Source organism: Halictus rubicundus, chromosome 9, assembly GCF_050948215.1.
Source record: "Halictus rubicundus isolate RS-2024b chromosome 9, iyHalRubi1_principal, whole genome shotgun sequence".
NCBI classification, from domain to species: domain Eukaryota; kingdom Metazoa; phylum Arthropoda; class Insecta; order Hymenoptera; family Halictidae; genus Halictus; species Halictus rubicundus.
In genome coordinates this window covers 10,032,209-10,057,434 of record NC_135157.1, presented here as the reverse complement: position 1 = coordinate 10,057,434, position 25,226 = coordinate 10,032,209, and the positions used below count along the sequence as shown (strand labels likewise).

The following is a 25,226-nucleotide window of genomic DNA, read 5'->3' as shown; positions in this document are numbered from 1 at the left end:
AGAAAGAGAGATATACGGCTGAACGTTATTTCGATCTCTGCGTGTTTTGATTGCACACGAGTCTACGGAGCTGGACGCTGTGATAGAACAGGCACGATGATAAGCTGATGCGCAAAACGTTTCTTCTTCTTTGTTGCTACGTAGAACGGCGATCTTATTTCAGGTCCGATGATCTCAACAGCCGACAAACGTCGTTATTATTATCATTAGAATCGTCGTGTCGAATAGGTATGAATCATTGAGAAATGTATCGCGGGTCAGCTTATCGGTAGACTGCAAGCAAGTGCAACACAAAACTAAAGAAACATCAGATGTTACTGATACGTAGAGCCTATCAGAATTCTTAAGAGGACAGGGACTCTTTTCGTTGTTGTAATTGATGAAAGAAGGGTAACGAGGAGAACGTCTGAAAAAGAGACTCACTGTGTGGACGAAGAAGATCTTGAAACTCTTCGGCTCGACCCTGAGTTCGGGGCTCCAGGGTATCTCGCCCTTGAGCACCATGTTGACAGGATCGACGTAGTATAGGTGTGGTCCGGTGGTGAGCAGGAGCATCCTCCGTCGGGCGAAGAGACCTTTCCTCTTGTTGACGAATCCCTGCTTCAGTATAAGGTTGCCTTCGACGAAAACGTCCCACTGGTTGGTGCGCTGCCTCTCCACCCGGTTCCTGACCTCGTCTGGCGTCAGATCGGAGATGTTACCGTCGGCGTTGGTCGTCCGTTTCCTCGGCTGCTTCTCGACGACCGTGTTGGTCGGCGCGGGTTTCTCGCGCTCGGTGGTCACGTCCTCGTCGTCGTCGTCGTCGTCGTCCTCGCCGATACCCAAACCGAGAAGCCTGGTAAGCTGTTTATCGTCGAGGCCGGGTTCAAGGTGATCGGGAACCCTGTACTGCGACCTGAGCTCTTCGTGTTCCGACGTGCCAGGCAAGTAGGGGTAGATCGGCGGCGGTGTCTGCTCGTGTAGGGTCTCGAAGTCGACGCCCTCGAAGAACGGGTGCGCCCTGATGCTTGGGTATCCGGCGCCGTGCTCGTCCTGGGAGCCCAACCTCTTGCCCGACTCGAGCACCAGGAGCTGGCTGACCAACGATCTCGCCAACTCGCAGAAACCGTCGGGTATCTCGTACTCGAGCTTCAGGATCTTTTGGAATATCATGTACTCGCTCCTCGAGCGGAACGGTGGCAGGCCGGCGACCATCTGGTAGACTATACAGCCAAGGGCCCAGAGGTCGCTGGCTCTGCTCGCTGTCTTGTCCGTTAAGAGTTCCGGTGACACGTAATGGGCGGTACCGACAAACGAGCCCCTGCGTTCTCTTCTGTAATGCTGTTGTTGTTGCTGTTCCAGCTGTTGTTGTTGCTGTCCGTCCGCTGCGCTGTGCGTCAGCACCGTATCCGGGTCCTTCAGGATCTTCGCGCTGCCGAAGTCGGTGATGAGCACGTGCATCTTCTCGTCCAGCAGTATGTTCTCCGGCTTCAGATCCCGATGGATGATCCCGAGACCGTGAAGGTACTCGAGGCCACGGAGGATCTCCGCCGAGTAGAACTTGGTACACTCGATGTCGAACGAGCCGACCTTGTTGATGTAAGGTAGGAGCTCACCGTTCTTTGCGTACGATAGGACGAAATAGAGTCTTTCCACGTCTTGGAACGTACAGAACAGGCGCACGAACGAGTGTTTCGCGCCCGCGAGCATGTTCAGCACTTCCTTCTCGCGCTTCACGTACTCTGTCTTCTTCTCCTTGATGATGTGACGCTTGTCGCACACTTTGATCGCGTACTCCTTGCTGGTGTGGATGTCCTTGGCGAGGTAAACCTTCGGTCAAAGAAAACCAACGGTTCAGACACTTACGTTCATCATTCCCTCGATTAGACTAGAGAGTACTCCGAATTATTCGTCCGATCTCATTTGCTCGGAGGAGCGTTAAAAATATATCCCGACGGTCTACTTCTCGATAATCGAATTACTCGCGTCAACGATTTCGACCGAGCAGTTTCCGTCGGTGGGATAGTAATTATCCGAACATGTCGGGGGATCATTTGATCTAGGGTAACCAAATTCGCGGCACGGCGAAGGAGAGACCGGTTAAGTCGAGAACAGTAGTTAGATCGATACTCCTCCGAACTAGGGGTCGCGCGTACGGAAAAAGTTACCGCGGATAGAAAGTTTTCTAACGAGGGGGAGAAAAGTTTGAGAATCACTGGACGGAAGCGACAGGGTTGGGAGGGAGGGAGAGAATGTCTCTTTTCCTCTTTGCCATTCCTGGTCGGTGTTAATTCGGAGCTTCTTAATGATTTAATCGAGTTAATGGTATAATACACTTACGGTGGAGAAGCTTCCCTCGCCGATCACCTTGCCAAAGATGAAGTCCTTGGGAGTCCGCTTGTGTGTTGGCGGGTTGATGGTGGTAAGGGCCGGGTTCGTGGTCGGCGAAACCCGGGGCGCCAGGGTGTTGGCTGGCGCAACCACACCATTGGTCACGTCGTTCGTTGGTGGAGACATTTTGGACACCGGCCCCTCCACCGTTACTGCCGGCTGTGGCGAAACGGTAAGCGCCTGGTTCGCCACACGCTGCAACAAAAACGTCCACGACTTAATTACTAAACAGTTCCGCCTCTCGCAGTCTATACTCGCAGTCGAAGCTACAAGTACAACAACGATAATCGCGCAAAATCGCCGTCCGATTCGTTTAAGCAAACTATCCCCGAGGTTCTACTTCGCTACGTTTCCCACGCCATTTCTAAGGGGGCTATTTTCGAGGCCTCGGACTATAACGCGCCAGCAATTTGAACGGTATCTCGGAGTTCTTTGCAATCTTTCAAAGCAAGCGCGTTCGTGGGACAAGAGGAGAAGGCACGAACTCGCGCGTCCGGGTGCTTAACTCCTCTCATCCGCCAGCGATCGTCCGGAAATCAGGCGCCGGAAGTGACGTCACCGAGGCCCACACGTGGCTACGTCGTCGTGCAGGTCAGGATGACGGGCTTGCTTGTGCTCCGTCGAGATCCGTTCCGCGTGTGGAACGAAAGTGGAGAAACGGTGCGTGCGTGCGTGCGTGCGTGCGTGGCGTGGCGTGGCTTGGCGTTCGTGTATCCCACGCACGTTGGGACGTTTCAAGGCTGCGCGGGTCAACCTATTGCGAGAGACTAATTGACGGTATCTGGATCGAAGAATCGTTCTAGCGCGAATAGCCTGGCCCAGATTCGACGAACTTGGACGGCCGCGAGCGGATAAAAGTGGCAGCGAAGCGTTTCGCGGGTTGGGAATGGCGCGCGCGCGCACGCCATAAACAAGGGAACGACTGGTGGACAGCAACAGTGAACGAACCGTCGATGTTCGGGACCTTATCGCGACACCGCATTCAACGTTCGCGGACCTAGTTTCCCTGCCAGCAGGACAATGGAACCCGAAGACAGTGTGCTCTCGGTTCACAAAAGAGACGGAGAGAGAGAGAGAGAGAGAGAGAGAGAGAGAGAGAGAGAGAGAGAGAGAGAGAGAGAGTGAGCGAGGGAGAGACTGGGTTCCCCCGAAGTCAGGGACCCCGCAAACATTTGAGATGGCCGCCGCTAATGCTGACCTTCGACTGTGGCAAACAATGGCCCCCTCCGATAACGGAAGAGCCGACCTCCCGCGATCGAGAGGGCCACTTTGTAATTGGAAATGATTCCCTCGTGAAAGGTTCGCTCGGTATTACATATTTACGTCTCGGGGGCTACTCTAATGGAAGACGCGGTACGACCGCCGCCGAAGAATACGTCCTCGGCGTAATTGGCCCCACGGAAACGCATCTCGCGACAGATGCCTTTCTACCTGCGCGCATAATGGGGTCAACGAAACCGGGACCTGATCAAACGATATATAGGAGGCTTTCTCTCTTCCTCTCTCGTCACCTCTCTCTCTCTCTCTCTCTCTCTCTCTCTCTCTCTCTCTCTCTCTCTCTCTCTCTCTCTCTCTCTCTGTGTCTCTCTGCGGTCATGAAATTCAATGAAACCTGAAGGGTGCGACGCGGGAGAAGGGTTTCAGAAAGAGAGAGACGTTGTACACGCAGAGAGAGGCCACACACGAGGGAGCTCTCTGTCGTGTCGCACGTACACACAAGCGCGATTTTTAAACGGCGATCGTTTCATTTCCGGACCTAAAGACGATCGCCAACGACCCTTTTCGCCTGCCGTTTCCTTCGTCCCATTACCATTGTATACTTCCGCCGAAAGACGGATCCCGGCGTTATATACCGATGCCTCGTCACAAAAGAAAGGAACAAGTTCTCATCCTCGAACAAGGGAATCCGGATGATCCTCAAAATCTGGCCGTCTCTCTCTCTCTCTGCCTCTCTCTCGGCGTCACCCGGTCGTCTCGACCAGTCTGCACGGTCTTTGACCGTTTCGGACCCCGGGTGTTGCACGCTCTTTGACTCTCTCGGGACAAGCTTCGCCGGTCTCCTCTCACGGGAGACCGGGTCGCAAGAATTTGATGTTAACGGGACATAAATATCGATGACATCTCGACGAGCCGCCGAAAACGAGAGACAGAGAGAGAGAGAGAGAGAGAGAGAGAGAGAGAGAGAGAGCCCGTCGGAAAGAGGACTTGGTCGAGCGCTGGTTAAAGTAGCACGGGCCACAGGGTGAATAACGTCAAGATAGGGGCGATAAATGCACACACAACGCGGCTCAATTTCGTGCTGCACGGACGTTCATGGGGGTTGATCATCCATCACTTTTGGTGAACGCCGGAAGGAAGGTCTTGGAGGGCTACGACACTCGCTTACGCTCTCTCTCTCTCTCTCTCTCTTCCTCTCCGTCTCCCTCCACCCTCAAAAGCTGCACACGACTTATTAGATGGAGGGGATGCGACGGCTCCCGAAACGACGTGAGCCGACCGTTTCACGTGAAAAGACACTCGGTGCCGCGATACTATCTGAAGCGAATCTATTAGCTCTGTCTGCTTCCGCGAGCACAGAGAACCGTAGGAAGGTCTCTCCACGAGCGCAGACCACCGAGAAGAATTGGCGGGCTATCGAGTTCCCAAAGCAGTTCGCAGACAGACACCGTCCGACTGAGCAACAACCCCTTCTTGTAGGGGTTCGACGAATTAATCAAGGAAACCGTGGCAACTGGTTCGAGACATCAGACACCGCAGGAGAGGAGACAGCCAGCCGGCCAGAAGGAAGAACGAGGGACTTATATTTAGAACGATGAAAACGCAAGTAGGCAAGGCCCTTTCTTTCATCTTCTCCGTCCACCTTTCCTCGTTCTTCTTCCCAGGCCGGTTACGAGGCGGGCCCCACGGCGTCAACCATCCGTGTCAGGACGTCGACCTCGTCGAGCATTTGCCCGAGAGCCACCCAGCAGCGGCCCTACTCCCTCTGTGCTCGGCTGGGCTTTCGATTTGCCCCGCTAGTTTATTTATTTGCTTATCTATTCCTTGGTCCCCTGACTCTCTATGCCCCTGCTCACCCCCGCGTGTACGTGCGCGCGCGCGCGGGCGATCTCCGCCTCTATCTCAATCGCTAACACCGCTCTCCTCGAGAAGGGATAACCGCCAACGGATACCGCAGGACAGAGACCAAGAGCAGCGTCGATCACCAGATATCAACGCGAGAGAAGTCTCCCGGTCGGGTTGAGGGGACTCGGGATAATCGATATACAGACTAACGTCCCACCAGGCGACCTCGCAATTTGCTTAGATCGTAGATACGCGCAGGGTGAGGCACTCGGAATTGCCACCTCGATCCGCGGCCGCTCGAGGATCGTACCGCCCGCAGTTGGTTGCTAGCGACGAGATTCGCGCGCAAAATGTTGTCGCAGCCGAAATAAATCGTCTGAGGACAAGCTCTCGAACGCAACCTTGTTCGGAGACGCTCGCGGACGACCCTGCGACACTTTCGCGTTCCCTCGGAATAAGTCTCGAGGACGCGGCGCGCGACTCGACGATCCGCTTCGGTCGGGTAGGGGAGCGGAAGGCAAGCGGGGCGGCGGTCGCGAAAAATGCGCGACAAGTACGGCCGGGCGAATTTGCCGGAAGGAAGCAGAGGCGAGAGGAGGCGAGTCCCGCGCGACAACGGCTTCCTCCCGGTCTTTTCGAAACGAATAACTTCGGGACGTGGCGGTGGCGTGTGCGAGCGTCCGTTAAACTCTCTCGTCTCTCTCTTTTTCTCTCTGTCTCTCCTTCTCGGTCGCGCTCGTCCACACGACGACGCTCTAAGTATGAACACGCTCCTCCCGCGATCGCTGAATCACCCTGTACATACACACAAGCCAGCAGCATTCCAACGGACATTCTAATTTTAGCCTTACTGGTCTCGTCTCGTTCTCTCGCGGAGGCGCGCATTCTCTCCGAGTCCGCGCGCCTCTGGTAACGCTCGATCTGGCTCTCTCTCTCCTCTCTCTCTCTCACCCTTTCGCGAGCCGAGCGGCAGCTTGTGTTTTTTGCGCTAGCTGCAGAGTGCTGCCCTCTGCCGATGGTACGCGACACTTTCCTCTCTTTCCTCCTTTCCCTTGGCGCGCCACGCGAAGCCAGGAAGACGGCGGCGCGGGAGGAGGAAGAGGAGGTGGAGGAGAACGACGCGGCGGGAGGAGAGAGGGGAACGAGAACGAGAACGAGAAAGAGACAGAGAGCAATGATCGTAGAGACCCTTCCTCCCTTCGCTCCGCGCCCTTCCTGGCCCACCCCCTGCCGCGACCCGACGCATCGGCTTTTCGCCGGCTACCAGAAGGGACTACGCCTATTGGCGCAGGCGGCCACCACTTTTGCCCGTGAATGAGATGTTTTGCATTCGCAGACGCTGAGAAACGTGTCGCGCGCGCTTGCTCCGCGACTAAATTGGAACACGCCACGGCGCGCGGTGCCCGCCCGAGAGACCCGAGACTAATAAAAGGGCCTATGCCCGGAGAGGAGAAAGAGAGAGAGAGAGAGAGAGAGAGCTGCGTCGATTTTCGTCGAGGGTCGATACCACGTCTCGCCGCGAATGAATTCTTTCATTCCGTGCACCTGATACGCCTCGTTTGCCCGGCTGGCTATCCTCCACCCGGAATGCTCTGTTAGTTACGTGCCCGTCTAACAATGCGACCAGATTCTACGAAAATTCTCGACGCGTCCACTGTCACGCCGTCACGCCGCCGCCCTTTACGCGCACACTAATTTCCACGATTTTCTGAACAATACTCCCCCCGCTTTGCCGCGCACGAATCTCGTAAGCGTTCGTAAAATTGTTCGTCGCCGTATCGAGTTTCAAATTACGATTGCACGAGTAGCCGTCTAATGAAAATATCATACTAGCGTGAACGGCTAAAAAAAGAGTACAAAAAAAAAAAGAAGCGCACTACTGGACTATTTTATTCTGCTCTGTTCCGATGAAATAAATGTTGGTCATGGAACACGCTCGGAATAAGCGTGACTGTCAACTACCAGTTTGCTGTTATTAGGAAAATAAATTACTTGAAAAACTCTTAAATTGAAGCTTTGGTTGTATCAATGTATCATTTGATGTACCAGTTTGAGTAGTGTTTGGGGGGGAGGGGGAACTAATAGCAACAGTCGTTCTCCAATATAGTATTCCGACTTTGTTGCTGTTCTAGATACATACACACTACTGAGACTTTGTGCCTAGAGGATTCGTGACAGCAACGTTTCTAATATCATATTACGTCACTCTCACTCACAATCTCGTTCTAGGGTATTAAAAACAGTTTACTAGCGTGCAAGAAAACAAGCGCAGGGGAATGTGTGTACGTTCTGTCAAACTAATCTACGCAAAAGGTTATAGGTTGCACGAAATCCAGCGAGCAAAAAGGAGGAGGGAGAGCGCGAGACTAGTTCTTCGAGCCTGGGGGCTCGAAGCTGTTCTCAAAGCGCGCCAATAACGGTTGCATAAACCCGCGAGAGAAAGAAAAACGAGCATGACCGTATAAACACACCGTCGACCGATCGACCGAGTTGAAATTATGCCATAACCCTGTGTATCAACGGGCACGGGTAGCCAGAAATTTGACTTTTGCAAACTTTCGGAATCGCAATGTCGAAAACTATCGCGCGCCGTCGGTCAGATGTTTTATTTTTCCCTATCGGAGGAATCGAGATAAGCGCGGCTCGAGACAAAGATCGGACTACGTCACGACCGAGACGGCCACAAAACTGTTTGCTTTCACATCGTATCGTATAAACAAGCGGTCGATCCAAACATGTTTTTTCGGTCGCGGACGTCGATGGCCGTTATAACGACGCTCGCCGTCTCTCTCTCCGTCCGCCGTGGCGGTGGTCCCGAGTGTGTGGCGAATTTATACAATCATTCGGGGTTCACGTGTACCGCGGCGGCCGAGTTGCTCGACCTCGCGACCAATTCTCGTCGCTTTCCAATATTCACGACGGTTCTCGGTCCTGTCCAAAACTACGGGGCCCTCAGATTCTCCGACTGTCATCGCGTTTAGTCAGTAAACCGACACGCGCGTACAGAATTCGAGATATTATTCAAATAATATTTTTATCGACGAATAAAATATTATTCCTTCATTCATTGTAGTCTGCCGATCGAGTAACTGTTACTTGTAAAGCAACTGTTTCTCGAGCGTATTCGGCTCGTCGTTGATCTAGCTAGCGATCGATACTTTGTTGCCCTACTGACGCTACAGAGTTCAATAATCGTCGCGAAGTACAAATACAAAGATAAATAACATATAGGTTTGCTTTCCTGGTTCGAAATACATTTTAACCAACTCTGCGTGCGCGGGAACGCGGCGGCGGCGGCTATCGAAATTCCACGGAAATTCGATTCCTTTCGAATATCTGTTTACGTTCAGTGAAACTGCTCGCGGGGAGATTACGAGAGCCGATCCTGATTTATTCCGGATAAAAAGCCAAGGACGTTTGCGCGCACTAGTTTCCACTATCTATAAATCTTGATCGCCTAACGATACATATCGAGCGGCGTACACATCCGACATAGCCGATGAGAATTTAAAATTTGAAACAGTTTTTTCGCCGTGAGCGCGCGTTTCCGGTTCCGAGACGAATAATCATGACGAATACTGATTTGACTAGCGTTCCTAGTCCGGGGACCTGGCGTCTACGCGTCTGTCAAACCGCGGGGCACTTCGTGCGTTATTTCCTCGTCGCGAATGAATGTGCATCGCTTTCTTTTTTTTTTTTTTTTTGAGTGTCGCGAAACACAACCGTCGGAAAGTTCGATCCCCGGTGTCGGATGTATTTACCGTGTTCGCGGGGAGCCTCTCTCGTTCAAAGTTGCCTGGTCGGTTAACGTAAACAACTTTCGAATTTATTTAAATCCGAACGTAAATTATTCATGCTTCGAGACGGTAAGTCGGCCCTCTCTTTTTCTTTCTCTCTCTGTCTCGTCAAAAATTTACACGAAATTTTCTAGAGCCTCGACCACGAACCGTTGACACACGTCTCGACTACGTGTTTTCACACGCTCGATACTTGACGTTTCAGCGCGCGGGAGAAAGGTAGATGCGCGTCACGAATCTTTTTTTTTCCCCGGGAAAAAATTAGTCGTTTCACGAAAACACTCGGGGGGAGGATCATCAGAAAAATAAACATGTCGAGTCGGAAACATTTCCGATGGGAGACGCGCCTTTTCCGAGAGCAATGGTACCCGCGCGTTCCTTTGTCAGACGCGTTTCGTGGTCCGTGGGAACGTCGTCTCGGACGCTTCTCAGATATTGTATACAACGGATTACTCGGGGCCCCGAATCGCTCCGACGAGAGAGATTTCTTGAAAAACCGAACAATGGGGTTCTCGCGCGCGCGCTTGGTATGCAAACATTGGCCCTTTGTCGTCGCGATGAAGCTGTCTCTCGGTGCGTCGCGTACCTCGTTCGCCTCTTTCTCTCGTCTGGTAAACAGCGCGTCGTGCGTCGAACGGCTTTTCGAGATTCCCGTCCGGTTTCCGTTGGTACACGGGTCAGATTCACTTGTCCCGCGGAACGAACTGTCTCTGTCGCGAATTCACACTCGATATCACACCTTCCGCGGAGCCGAGCTCGAGAGACGACACCATGTTACGCGTCCATTACAGGGGGGGCAAGGCAATACTTGGGAGAGCGCGCGCGAAATTTCACAGTGTATACTCGCAATAAGAGAGATCGTGTTATACTTTCTTTCTTCTCTTACCTTGAATAATTTCTTAAGCCTCCGGTAGCCGCGATGTAATCGCGACACGTACTGCTTGTTGGAATCCAGTTTGAATGATTAAAGCCACAGTTGCGGAAAACGAAAGAATCGGTAACCAAAGAATTCGAGTAACCAAAGAAGAAAAAAAAACTCGTTTTCGGCGTTATATTTTCTTTTTTCTTTCCGTGTTTGTTTTCGTGTATGTGTGTTTCTGATTTGTGTACGTGTACTTTTGTGTGAGCGTGCGTGTGTCTCTGGTGTAAGATATCTGTCTGATGCGTGTTTGGTGTGAATTTGTTGTGTGTGGCTGAAGTGTACTTTCTATGGTGTTTGTTTGTTTGTTTTTGAACCAGTGAACTCTCGAGAAACAACCGGGTATGTGTCGCGGCGTCTGTTCGTTGTTAACGATTTTACTTGGCGAATTTCCGTACAGCGTCTCGATAATGCTTCTTTCGGATCAGTCTCGGGTACATATATACACGTATATGTATGTATATATATAAATATATATATGCATGCGCGGGAACCGAAGAACGAAAAATACGTTCGTGGCCGTTGAGAGCCGTTCGCTTACTGAATCCTACGCCTGGCGTGTCCCGGCTGCTAACCCGCGCTTTCCCCCCACCATCGACCACTCGTTGGCGGCAAGCCTCACCACTTCTTCGACATTCCCCACCACCGGGGCACCCTCCACCACCACCACCCGTCCGGAGACCCGCATCCGGGAACGGTGGTGGGGAGAACGAGGGGTAGCTGATCCCCCACCGCACAGACAGCGTCGATGGTAATCTTACCGCGAATCGTAAAGCACGCTTACCCCTGCGGTCAAGTGCGAAAATTGCAATGAAAGCATCGAGACACCACCGACCAGTCTTTCTCTTCTCGTCTTGTCCCTGCGCGAGCACCCATTTCCACGGAAAAAACGGGAAAACACGTACCGTCATCGTTCGCAGTTGAAATATCAACAAAAGAACGCACAGAATATCGGAACAAGCTATGTAGACAGCAACGAACAGGGTCTCTTATGGGTGTTCAGAGTATTCTACGAGATTATAAGAAGATATTTCTATATTGATTCGAGAGGCTAGCCAGTCAGAGGATAGCTGTTCGAAAGAGAGAGTCGCGAATTTCTGTATCTCGCATTCCGAGAACCGAGCGTTTTCGTCTGACGGAAAACATCTCGGAAAGACCGGGCTAGTTCGCGAATGCATTCCAGCTTGGTAAAAATCGGTGCGCTACATCGACGGTAAACATTGTGGATACTTTGTCATCATCGACGAGTGTTCGTAGCGACTTTACGTACGAGTTTGACCGTCGTTCGCCGGGGGTAAAGCCGGTGGGAGGGAGAAGGAAAAAGAGAGAGAGAGAAGGGTTGGGAGTGGGGCTGGGTCGTGTGGTGGGGCAACTGGCGGGTGGTCGATGGTGGTGGGGACGCGGGGAATCCCGTTCGGTGCGCATGCGCTGGCCTTCTGGTGGGGTTACTCAACCGACGGCGCCAGTATTCTCTTCTTCCTCCCCGCCACCGTGGAAACTGCTAGCTTGTCGTTGTTGTTGCCTTGGAAGGGAGGGCATGGATCACACGCGCACACTGCCCCGTCTCTCGGTGTGTTTGTTTGTTTATAGTCGCGTTCTGGGAAATACCCGACGCGAGTAACGGACTCCGGCGCGCGCGGAGCCTTGCATTCCCATTCCGGCGTTGCATCCGGTCGGTTCTCCGTGAGTATCATCCGAAGAACGCCTTCCTCAGTCTTCTCCTTCTTCTTCTTCTTCTTCTTCTTCTACACTTCGACGTCGTATTCTTCTTTGCCCCGCTCCGCTTAGCATTCCCTTCTTTCCTCCGGCCACTTGTACTCGCACGCCCTTTTAAAGCCTCCTTTCACGTTTATCCATCCTGTTTCCGAACGCGGACGACATCCACGTAACATGTTTGTCGCTGATAACAACGATCAACGACGATGACCACGACTCGGACACGCTCGACGCGTGTCTCCGCAGCGGCATTCAGCACCAATTTCGAATAAAACACACTCCCGGCCACTACGTGCGTCGATTGTTTCGCCTATTGCGACGCTTCGCTGTCGACTCTCGCGTTCCCTCTCTGCCCTATCGTTATCGATCTTGCGTTACAAGCAGCGTTGGGCAACCGAGAAACGCCGCCGTGGCCGATCCGCTCGGTTTCGTTCCGCTGCATTCTTTCTGTGTTTACTTTGTTTCGGATGGAGTGCATCGTTCAGGTGTCTCTCCGTGTTTGTTGACTGGCCGGGGGTCACTATCGCTAGACACCGATCTGAAAACGGCCGAGAGTCGATATCCCGATCACGTCGTACGGGCTGATACGATCGGAACACGCATGAGGCCCGATAAAAAAAAATAATAAAGAAAACGTCGCCGCCTCTCTTTATCAAGCCCCCTCGAAAAGTAGTCCACGCGTAATCTGAAGAATGCAGCACATCAGCCGCGCGCGCGCGCGCGCAAACGGTGTTCCTCGTCTCACCGGGTATCTACAAATCGCACAACAAATATTGTACAATGAGATTGTGTAACGGTGCTGTGGCGGCGCCGCACGCGCGTCTGGAAATCCAGCCGTATCGCCGCGATAAAAATAAATATCGAAATGACAATGCTTTTCTAGGTGAAATAGCGCTCCGTTGTCAGCTGGTGTGCGCGCCTCCGCGGAAGAAGTCCACCTGCCTCGCCGCCGCGGGGGTAATGAGATTAACGATTTGAATATCGAGCCGAGCTGAAAAACGTTCGCGCGCGCTCGCTCGCTGGAACTCGGTGCGCGGCGTGTCCCGGTTCGGCTCGAACCCGTGACGAATCACCGCGAGCACCGTTGACGATGGTCATCCGTTTCGCAAATCTCGGACCATTTATCGTGGGCGTAGCCGAAACTACGGTTCCGTCGTCGCTCCACTAGCAAACGCTAGAACCCCGGGGCCTGCCGTTTGACGACATGCACCGCTTGGCCGCGCCGATTAATATCCGCGGACTGCTGGTCCATTTAATAATATTGTTGTCCCGACGCTCTGCGACCGTCGGTATCTTGTTTACACGTCCGGCCGAGCCGCCTTACACACGGGACGACAAAGTCCAACGTATACCGAGAACGGCTTTCGCAGTTGTTGACTCTTCCGCGAATCGGTGGCATTATCGTTTCTTTAAATGAATAATTGCTCCCGATCGTTATGTCGTTGCCATACGAGCCAACGTTCTCCCTGCTGTCGACGACTATTTTCGATCGATCGGTCTCTCAGGCTGGTCTCCCGCTTCCTCGTCAGAAATCCGGACGATTTTTGAGTCACGAGCCAAGAGAATCACCGGCACTCTTGCGAGCATTCGCAAGTCATACTACACTCTTGATCCCGGTCCAAGTGACTAATCTTTGTTACGATTAGAAATAACCGGTCGCCGATGCCAGAAATAAGAAATCTATATATCGATTCCACGAGAATTAGATCAAACGCGACTATATCCGGACTGCGTTTAAAATACAACGACTAAAAATACGTTATTCGTGTAAACAAGATAAACGACGATGGCCGAACGAATGCTTATCCTAGTTTGCGGCGTGTAATCGTCGTAAGAAATTGGTCTATAGCAATAATTTCGTAAAGTTTTCTTTGGTGCCGCGTATAAACTTTCGCCCACCAAAGCGTATATTTTTCCAAAGGAATACATTATTCATGTAATGGGTAGCTGTTCCCGCTGCGTAATAATACATCAAGTGTTTATAGGCAGCGCACACAGGCGAGCTAGTTGATAGTTGCAGGCAAGTTCAGCCCCGTTTTCGCGCAACTACCGGAGTTCTACTATAAATTGAAGCGAGCTATTGACCCGCGAATTAGAAGTCTGAAACTTCGGTGAGCCTGTGCTACGGCCAATGACCATCGGGGCCTAGACTGGCAAACGAACAGGACCAAGTAAAAAGAGAGTACACCGCTGTTGGCGTCCCCGGTCGGTGGAAAGATTTCAGCCGGTTACCTCGTAATCGTGTTAATTTACTCGAACGGGCTCTGTCGAGGGTCTCGGCAGCATCGGTAAAAATCGCCCCGCGAAAAGATTCCACGGATGCACGATACGGAAGCGGCGCGTGGCGATTCGCGGCCGGCCGCGGGTAAACAAGAGGAGAGACGAAGAGAGTGCAGCGTGCAGAGCTGCCACTCTTGTCTCGAGGAACGACCTAAAAAAAACCTTTTATCCCCCGACACGCCGGGAGGTTTCCACTGAATCTGTCATGCAGTCATCGAACTTGGTGGCGTTATTATCGCGATCGTTTGCTCCAATGCCTCGCGTCCCAGTGTAAACAATGATCCGGCGGCGACCAAGCGGCGCGCATCATGGCGTCCGAGGCAAGCCGATGCCTCGCCGCGAGGCGTGACGCGCACCTAGCCGAGCCCGCCGATGTTCGCCGCGCCGCGTCTTGCCCCGCTACATAATTAGCGCGCGAAAATAGATTTTTGCGAAACGAGCCTGAGCTCCCGCTCTGGTATGTCAATGAAAACAAATCCTTGTTCCCCTTTTTTCCCCTCTACTTCTCCCTTTCTCTTTGTCGAGGCCTGGTAGCTCCGGCGAAGGCCGCCGAATACTGAAATATACTCGCGCCGCTGCTGTTCCGAATAATCGAATCATTGTTTGCCTCCATCCGGTAATCCGGACCCGAGAGATCCCACCTTCTCGGATAACCGTCGCCTCGTTTTTATCTGCCACCGCCGTGTTTATTTGGCAAACGAACCGCGATTGACCCAATAGCCCGACGATTCCGACGATCCTGTTTGCCTTTGATTAGGAGCGCCACGGCCCGCGATTCCCAACAGTCCTCCACAGTTCCACACGCTATTTGCAAAAGCTTTAGCGCCTCTCCCGGCTCCTCGCGAGATCCGAACGTTAATGCTTGCTTCCGGATTTTGAGTCGTTCCACTTCTTATCTTCGTGTGTAGTTCAGCTGTTCGTGCGTATAGGCGACCATATTTTATTTGAACGATATTTGCAGAGCAACTTTTGATTTTTATCTACTCGGCAATAGGCAGAGGTCGAGGGTAAATGAAGTCCACATTGTATTTCCAAGGATTTTTTAAAATAATATTTTCGTCGGGATTCTAAATCGTATACAAAGTGTTCAGTTATGGGAAAGAATAAAACTGTGCGCCACTCTTCTGTTACTGCGATAATTGAATTATTTGTTTGTCAATACGGCGATCAAATATAAGATAGATATACTCGGTCTTTTTAAAGCATTTTTTCAACATGTTACGCGAGCATGTACTGGAATGGTAGTTCGTGTTTAAAGTCGGCCAAAGCCGACGCGACTCACGGGTTTCCTAATATGTTCGCGAAATAATAAGAAAGGAAAATATCGCGGAAAGAATGCGCCCGCGAATTGCCACTGGTAGTTGGCTCTCGGTCGAGCGCCATTTGTAATATCGCTTTCCAATCGATTTCGAGCGCCGAAATTGCACAATTAGAAATTGAGGGCGAGAACGCGCACGGGGGTTCTCGAAACCGTAATTTCTCTGTCTGGCTCCAGGTGAAAAAGGATTGTCGCTAATGGTGTTTACGTAACGAGCGGCTCGAGTTGCCTGGAGAGCGGAGATTTCGCGGGAAAAAATCCGCCATCGTTCGGCTCGGGCGAATTCCGCGAAGAAAACGCGGCGCTTGTTCGCCGCAGGCCCCGCGCGTTTTGATTAATGGAAGGTGGATGTTACAATTTACGAGCGGCGCGGTGGAAAACGCGCGGGTGACTAACGCACGGGGCCGCCGGCGGGTTGTATAATATTTAATTTTAGCTAATATGGCCAGCTTATATTTATCGTCTCGTTCGCGGCGTGCACGCGCCGGTGCCGAGCACAAGCATTAAAGAGACACAATTGTGCAAACATCGGAAATGTAATTGGAAAAGTTGCGACACGTGCGCGCCGGCCTTGTTTGTCTAGTGCAGAAATTTCGCGTCGATATCTGACAAATCTGGAGGCCGCTGCGCGAAACCGTAAATCCCCGCTCTCTCTTCCTTTCTCTCTCTCTCTCTCTGTATAGCTGGGGGTTTGCGAAAGTAATACATTTGCGAAGTCACGCTTGCTATACGTTCGCCTGATTCCGCGTGACGTCAAGCACCGACGGTGCCCGCCGCGAAATATTAAAAAACCACGGGCGGCGTATAAATTTTCCTCGAGCAGCGCAACATCCGTCGTTCCGGAGCCGTGGCCGAAATGTAACGCCGTATGTAGGTCGAAACGCAGTTTTTCTATCGCTCGGTTATATCGGGCCCGGAGGACGCCCGCTCTTCATCAATTAGCCCCCCCCCCCCCGTCCCCACCGCCGCGAGAGAAATAGTTTTCCTCGTAATTTAACCAACTAATTTTCGCGGAGCAGCGGCGCTACGGTTGCTACGCTGCTCACCCTCGTGTTTTTAACCGGCGTAAAATTAATGGACGTAGAATGTAGATTGCCGGAGTGGTTAGCAAATGAAACTGGATCATGACGTGGTCATCCTCGCGAGTATCAACGCGGAAGCTTGTATTTAGCGCGGCCGGTGCACCGGCACACCGAGCGTGCACACAGCATCTTCAGACTGCGATCTTGCCGCGCTAATGCCGGCTAGTGCCAGAAAACCACTGGAAAATCGGTCACGAGTGACTAATCGCCGAAGAATGGCTACACAGTTCTTGCCTTCCCGCCGCTCTTGCTTCTTGCCGTAGCAACATCAAACCGGCCGGCGCGGCGGCCGTCCCTACTTTGTTGCCTCTCGATTCGACCGCAGAAAACCGAAGCTCTGAATTAAAAACGATCCGAGAACGACAAAATCGACGCGATCGCGAAGACAGAAAGTTGAAATTCTTGGAATTCCTAGCCGAAACATCGTAATTATTTATAACGAAAAGAAACGTTATTTATTCCGGGAGACTGTCCGATCTTTCTTCGGCGAATATCTCTGCTTAAATTTTAAAGAAACGCACTTTTTCGATCGACGTGTTTCTGGTGCTGTACGATCACGCTGGCGCGCGGCGCATGCCACTGAACTGTGGCGCCATCTGCTTCAACCCCCGACGAGACGCATCGCGTCGGCGAGCCTCGTTGCAGTGCGGCTGCAATGTGCATCGCGACCCTGACTGAGCTGCGCTGTGCCCCGGATCCGTGCAAACTGGATTCGCAGCACTACCATCGCATGAATTTTGTTTTATAAATGTAACTAAAGCGAAAAAGCGGGATGGAATAGAGGCTCTGGAAGGGTTCCTTTCAGAGGGTTGTAACGGGTTTAGCCCTTTGATATTACACGTACTTGTAGGTGAAAAGATGCTCTTTAGAGCTGGGTGGGAGGGTCGAAGTCGGGTCTTAACTGCGGGAAAGTATAACGAGGCAAAGTACGCTAATTTCGGAACGACTGCTATACGGCGGCCTCTCTCAGTTTGAGGGCTTTCTGAAAAGATTTTGGGCAAACAGCAAGTTCTGTGCATGCTGGAACGTAGTCCGGACATTTTGAGATTGTATAGGCAAAATTTCGTGTAATTTTACTGTCATTAATTATACTACGGACTTCATGCGACTTACGAGAGAAATGGAAATCGAGGAACTTGAAGAGTTACGTTATTTCCGAGGTATTGAAATGATTACCAGAAAAATACTACGATTTAATCGATGCAGCACACATTTTTCCTTCGCATGAAGATCCGCAGTCTACTAATAATCTGACCTCGTGCAATTAATTTTAAAGCGTCTTTTAGTCGCTGAAGGGTTAACTGATACTTGAACGCTTGGATGTTGCAAAGAGAGCGCGAACCTGCATTTAGATCGCGCTCTTGCGGATCGTCTTCCGCGTCAAAGCTCCACGTGTTCCTCGGCGCTGTAAGGAGCGGTGTACACAGTCCTTTGTCTCGGAATGGATTAGACGCGCGTGTGCGCTGGGCAAACGCGGCCGCTGATTAATCGTTTATTAAACAGGCGATTATTATGCAAGTCGGCGGGCGCGTGGGCGGCCGTTTCGCGAAGAAGAAATGATGCGCCGCGCCTTTCTTAAGCGTGGCAGACCGCTCGCTCGCTCGCGACGACGACGACGATGTCGGCGACGTGGAAAGCGAGCAAGGTGGTAGCCGCGTCATTCGACGCGCGATGGAACGCGCTTCCGCGGACCCACCACCTCGCCTTTGTTGGATTGTGGCGATAAGAAACAGCCGATACGGGGTTCAGCTAAACAAATGATCGGCTAATTAATTAATGCACGGACAGCCACGGACGGCTCGCAAATAAAGGAGCGATACCGTCTTCGCGGTCGACAATGATTTCAATCGTTCTTGGGCGGAACTGTGCCGTAGAAAGTGATGAAGCTACAGAACAGCTACCTACCCTCCGATTTCGATGATTTTTGGATACGTTGTAGACATTGATATTTTTCACAGCTTTTTCCTTTGCATAACAGTGGCGGTTTCGCTTAGTTTCTGAAATAAAAGCGGAAAACTGTCGCTACAGTGAATTCTGTCTACATTTGTGCGTCTGTGGCAGCGTACGTGTTGGTGGCCACTTATCTTCTGTTTAGGGGCAAGGATCGGGTGAGCATAAAGGTCCCGTGCGTATGCTCGACCGTAAGTGTGGTATAAAATATACCAAAATACATTTGAGTTAAATGAAAACAAAAAACCGCCCTGAGAACCTAGGTTAGCTCGAGTGCGTTTTCCCCGAATGGTCGTCGTCGACAGGATGCAGGGTACCGCTGGCGACAGAGAGTCGGCATATGGTTTACGTCCCCGCAACCCTGTTTATGTTATGCGGCGTCGTGGCCGTCTCAGTGGTCGCCACGGTACAAAGTACCGGTTTCCACCAACATATCGAAAAATCATCGGAATCGTAGGTGGCTGTTCCTGCAGTTTCGAAAGGTAACGGGGGATCGAGAGTGATCGTCGATAGAGGGAGTAAAATCGTACAAGGTCCGGTCGAAACAATTACCATTAGCAGACCCCGATAGATCCGAGGGTATCGGCGAGGAGGGTTCGATAGAAAAAAAGGCGCAAAAGGAAACCGTTTCATCGTTTCGATGAAAAGCTCGCGGGGGGAACGGCGAATAGCTATTATTAACAGCCGTCCAGACGGCCGTTACGATAGCCGTTACGCTTGAAATTACTCTAATTTCCGCGAATCCGCCACTCAATGAGATGCAAATTCCCCTATTTATTTTCTCACCGGTCTCTCACTCTTAATAAGGCTGTGCACAATGTTGCGCGCCGGTTCCGGCCGGCGGCCTTGTAATTTCCCCTCTAATATCGAGGCTCGCGTCGGCTAGCGTACGCTTTCCCCCTCTCTCTCTCTCTCTCTCGCCCCTCACTATCGTTAGCGAATTTCAATTTAATGTCCCGTCTTTGGCGCGTTTTTCGCGACGCAACGGCGCGGCGACGCGATGGCGTCAACGCGATTAATCGGCTTCTCGCCTCGCCTAAGCGCGACTCCGCGCCGATTCGCGCCTGCCCCGCGTCGATACGCCACGAGTTTTCGCTCGCGAATCGAGCGGGCGTTCTGTCCCGGTGTTATCGGTTACGATCTCGATGGCAACAGACTGAAAGAGAGACAGAGAGAGAGAGAGGGATAGAGAGCGAGAAAGAACAGCGTTGGGACCGGCACGGATCGACGTTCGTGGCGCGCAATCGCGTTAGATCTGATCTGGGGAATTCCAGGGCGATCGTCGATTGCAGGATCTAGCGCGTTACGTGACTAATTAGTTGGGAATTCGAGCGAAATCGGCCGCACTCGATAGTGCGTTACGAAGGTGCACACCCGATAAAACCTTCGACCGACACGGTGTTTTATCGATCGCATTGTGCGCGGGGGAAAACGAATCGGCGAAAAAATCGGGAAAAACGCGAAACGGAGCTCGCCTAGCCAAACAGCGAGAAAGAGAGAGAGAGAGAGAGAGAGGGAAAGGGAGTGGGAAAAAGAGAGAAACTGTGAGTCTACACGTGACAACACGCGCGACCGGATAAACCGTGCTCGCACCGTGACGGCATTAATTTATAAAATCGAGCCGCCACCCCCGCGCTCACGGACGGCCGAGCGATCCCACTTTTCATTCTTCCGCTCGAAAATCGTGTACGAAGCGTTAATTGGTGCACCCTTATTGTCACGGGCCGCGAAGCCACCCCCGAATCGAGCCATTTAACGCTTCGATTGTCTCCGGGCCGTGTAAACGAAATAAAAAAAAAAATACACGCGAGCGCGTACCTCTAACAGGGACCGGTGTTTAACATTCGACGAGGAGGGAAAAACGAAAGGAAACGCGCGCGCGAGCGAGCGACGCCCGATGCGATGGCTGCATAAACGATTCCACGACGATTATCTTTTTTATTTATGCATGCGTTCCGGGAGCCGCGTTATTCACGCCCGCCACACTCAAGGGCCGACAGCCAAATTACACTAATTGGTCCCCGGCAACGTTTTTCCAATGTAAATGTTAATTCTGTTGGACACGTACCGGGCGTGTCTAGTAATTGGGTCGGGGTGTGACTGGCAACAGTGTGTAACTTTGTTGCTGTAGCAGGCAAAAAAATATTATTCGCAGCAATTTTGTCGCGTTTGTTGCGGTTAGACTGCGGACTTTTTGTGGAGTATGAGAATTGTTGCATCGATTATGCTGTATACAGTTTCAAATGCTACGCATATCGAATCGATCGGGGCGGGTCGATTTTTTACAGAAGTGCATCGGCGAATAAGTGCACTTGAACTTTTTGAGAGGAATCTATGGAATGATTTCACGGATTACCTGCGTCGATCAACGCTGTCATTGCGACACGTTTACCACGACATTTACTCGTGCCTACTCGAAGTTAAAGGCTCCGTTGAGACGGGGATCGATTATCTCTGGTCACTTCGCGCTCATTCATTATCTCGCGTACGCTCGCGTCCAGGAGCATTGTCGAGCATGTTAGTCGATCGCCGTAGCTTTTCGTTATCGCTCGGTCACGCGGGAATGTTGCGGATACCTCCACGTTTCTTTCTGCGTACATTGTAAAAGTTTCTCGAAGTGACACGAAAAAAAAAAAAAAAATAATGTAGCATGATCGTATCGTTTGATCGAATCCGTATAGAAATCATAACCTTTCGAGGCTATCTTTAATTTAGCGAATAGGAATAAGACAACAGGTGTCAGAGTGGATGATTGTATCACCTGGAATGATGTAGCAATTTTACGTTTCACAAAACGTTTAATCGCAGCTTTGTTGTGTTTAGAATATGACGATAATGGTGGAAAGCTTATTCAAAGCGTGGGATGTAAACAAACCACTTGAGATGGAGTTCGATAAAGTTATTATGATAGGTGCATACCTGAGATTCGACGAGTTGCGGAACAGATGACCAAGTCATTTGGAATGTTACCGTGGCTGTATTATCGTGTTCGAGACGAAAAGTCGCAGCTTGGCGGGAATTAAAAAATTGGGACAATGGTAAATAAACTTACTAAAAACAATGGTGACACGAACAAACGATTTCATTGAACTCGATAAAGATAGTATGAGAGTAGTAGCAACTTTACCACGGAAACAATGCAAAACAAAATTGCATCGCAGCTCTGCTGCAATTTAAAAAATTGGAATAAATTACGAGGAGCTGATTAAAAACAGTGTGACGTGAACGAATAACTTTATGAAACCGGATGAAAAAAATATAGTGAGTAGCAGGAAGATCGTGTTGCCATTGAGTCAGGGAACAATTTAATTCGAAGACTTTCTCGCTGCATCGTCGACGTGCGTCAAGGTGCAGTTCTTGCATCCTCAAGACTGGCGCAATCAAATCGGGACCACCGTGTACAGCGGATCGCCGGATAAATGCAGTGTCAACGGGCCTGTAGGAGGAGCGGAAAAAGGAAGAATCGTGGGGACGACCCGGCGGACATTAATTAGGGGTAACGCAGTTGCACTAATCCGTGGTCGTGCTCGCCCCCTACAATTTCAGTGCTTTGAAAACGAGGAAGGGGTAGTAGGAAAAAGGACGAGTGGTGCTCGGCCACGCGATTTACCAGGGAAAACTCGGAACAAAAGTGATCAACGCCACGAGTGGAGCACGGTAATTTTCCTACCCCACGGGGACTCGAGGCAGCGTCTCGTTTTCGCGTCCGCATGAATGGAAAAAACAATGGTGGAAGGGGGGGTGGTGGGGATTGATCGAGGCTGGTCGACGTACGGAAGAAATGCAATTAGAAAAAAAAGAATGAACGAAAGAGGGAGAGAAAAATAGAGAGAAAGAGAGAACGTGGGAGTGAGCACAATGCGGATAAAAGCCGGTCCAGCGGAAAGGAAGGAAAAAGAAGTGTGGTATATCGGTGTACGGTGACCGATAACAAGAGCCATGCCCGTCTGGCAATAAATACGAAACAAGAGGAAAAAAAATAACGAAACGTATTTCCACCGTTTATCGGCTGTTTACGACGGCTTCTTGGTCACTTACTGCAATATAGTAAACCGCGTAGGCCGCGTGAATCATTCGTGGCCGGGTGGAGAGTCCGATCTTCGAACCTCATTCACGATCTGCTCGACGACGCTCGCTGCGCGTCAATGCGTGTCCGTCTCTGTTTGGTGTTTCTGAAATCATGCTCCCCCTAATCAATCGCGGCACAGAGCTTCGAACTTCGGCCACGCGCGATCCACCGATAAGGTGCACGTGAACGAACGATGGGCCAGCAACCACGCTCCGGAATCTGCGTAAGAACGTCTGCCAGCCGTCTGACCGTGTTTCGTTTCGACGCCTCCGACGCGACGATCCTCTCTATCTGGGCCGATCCGGCGGAGACGGAGGCTGTGTACCGTCAAACCGATTTATTCTTTATTCTCCCGATAACGCGATCCAAACGATGGACAAAGTCTACGGCGTCAAACCTCGCGGTCATGCGATGCTCGCTTGGCCCAAGTGAACCGGAGGGACGCCACGCTACACCAGCTATTGTTTGCTGTTCATTTCTTGACCCCGTGTACTACGATTTATTTTACGGTTACCGTGATTAGAACTCTGTCCGAAGAGGAAGCTTTGTTTGCCTCTGTACTCTCCAATGGCTCTGTACTGACCACACCAAAATAGAATTCTGTTTCATCTTCAAGAACATAAAGTTCATACATGCCCTTCACGTCACTAAAATGTTCAGAGGTGTGAAAGAGTGTAGCAAAATTATTCAAAACGTGGACCTCGATAACATATTTTAATAAAGTCGAGATCGGTATACTCCATCATTATATAGGATGTTACAAGATTGGTACTCACGGTACTGGTACTACTATAAGGTGTTAAAAATAATACTTCTTTGTTCTTTTGCGTCCTATTAACACCTTAGCTACCAGCGGTGGCTTAACAGTCACCTGAGACGTGAAACTAACTCTAGTAGGCTGCCCAGTAAATTTTTTAGCTGTAACGACAATTTCGTTGTTTAGGTAACATAGCGAAATTTCTTTTGAGTTGACTACACATGGTAAAGGAAAATTAGTAACCTTCTTTTAGATGTAGCACAGTGATTAATAAATGTTTTAAATAGGCTTGCTGATTATTGTCAGCTAGAAAACCTCGACAAAACGGAATCCTGAACGGAAGAACGTATTTTCAAGCGTTACATTAACTTGCAAAATAACTTCAAGGTTGCGCGTGGTAGCCCGGTTCAGAATTTTCGATTTCGTCAGATCGCAAGCATTCCTATCACGTGAAGGCGGAATGCAATCGACGAGGTCCGCCTGCAACGATCGAGGTTGCCCAGGACAAGGCTTCGGAGCGTGCTCTTATCTACGGTTATCGGCGGCACGCGAAAACCGAAAGAGCCCGATCCGGCCGATGTAGATCCGCTAATCTCGGATTTAGAGGCGCACGACGAAAATACATGCACGGTTGTTTATCGGCGGCCTAATCGTGCGCGCGTGTGTTTACGAAGCGGCCGTTCAGCCAGAGGAAAGATACGGGGGCCCGATTCCCGAGAGAACACAGGCAGTCTCCGTTCTGTTGTTCTTAATCAAGAAACAAACAACTTCTCGCGAGCCTCCGCTCCGTTCCGCTCCGATCTGCTTCGAAGAAAAAAATGATCGCGCAAAGTCCGTTTATAGTGCAGTCCGCCGGTATCTTCTGGGCCGAGCGGCTCGATAGAAACGGAGCCAAAGGCACGAACAAACGATTGGGACGCGGACAGTTAACAATAAGCTTGCGGAGCGTGTTCCCCGCGCCGTTTTGCCCCGACGACGACCCGCGCTGCGTCGCGAGGAATCCTTCGCGGACCGTTCCCGACCACGTTCCAACCATAATTTACAATATCGTCGGCCGATCGCGCCGGACAAACGATCCCGCGTTACCCGATACTAATAATAGACGCTAGAACGCACGCCGATTATTTATGACACTGTTACGCAACCGGTTCAACGAGCCACGCTTGCCCCAGGCGCCACCGCCTCTGGGGACCAACGAAGTCCCTAGGGGATGCGCTGTTAATTGCATCCTTCGCGACCACCGAGTGCATTCTCCGGAAATCTTGGTTCTGGTGTGGATAGACGGTTCTTTCTATCTGGTTTGTCAATGGTCGCGATTTGTAATGCACCAGCACCCGGATGTTCTGAAATCTTCAGGGGATGGCTAGCTAACATCAAATTAATGAAGATATTCTTTGATGTTCACGGGAAAATCCTTAGGGGATGCCTACTATCCTTATCGGAGTCGTTCAGCCGTCACAAATTAGCGAAGAACTGTTCTTTGCAATCACGAAACGGGATCTTTCAAAAAATCTTCTGATCTCGAACTGAAAATAGTGTGCCCGTTTCTATCTACCTTGTCGATATTCAACTCTTATGACCTAGTAGCACGTTCGTGCTCTATGTACTGGGATCCTCAGGGGATGGCAACGACCACAAGTGAAAGAAAGGATCCCCGGTGTCCCGAAACGAATAAAACTGGTGAGCAAGTCTTTGAAAAATGGAAACAGTCGATGCAGTAAAAATTGTCAGTAGAGGAGATACTAACACCAAACGCACCTCGAGTCCTTACAAAACGACTCTACCCTAACTACCACAAAATTAACGAACAGCTTCGCGAAGGCACAGAGTGGACCTTTGAAAAAATCCCCAAAGCGAAACGAGTATCGATCACCACAGAAACAAATGACAAAAATAGTGAAATAG

General features: G+C 51.0%; 1 protein-coding gene across 4 annotated transcripts in view; it reads right to left on the bottom strand.

Annotated features, from left to right (window-relative positions):
* Positions 1-25,226, bottom strand: part of Pdk1 (Phosphoinositide-dependent kinase 1) — a 744,020-nt gene that overhangs the window by 6,587 nt on the left and 712,207 nt on the right. For 2 of the 4 annotated variants that reach the window (XM_076793522.1, XM_076793523.1), the window contains 2 exons: positions 2,320-2,565; positions 424-1,809 (listed from right to left, as the gene is read on the bottom strand). In XM_076793522.1, the coding sequence (XP_076649637.1) occupies positions 424-1,809; positions 2,320-2,565 (1,632 nt within the window). Of the gene's footprint in view, positions 1-423; positions 1,810-2,319; positions 2,566-2,855; positions 3,838-10,116; positions 10,773-25,226 lie in introns of those variants that run through there. The other 2 variants (XM_076793525.1, XM_076793524.1) reach the window with 2 other exon arrangements.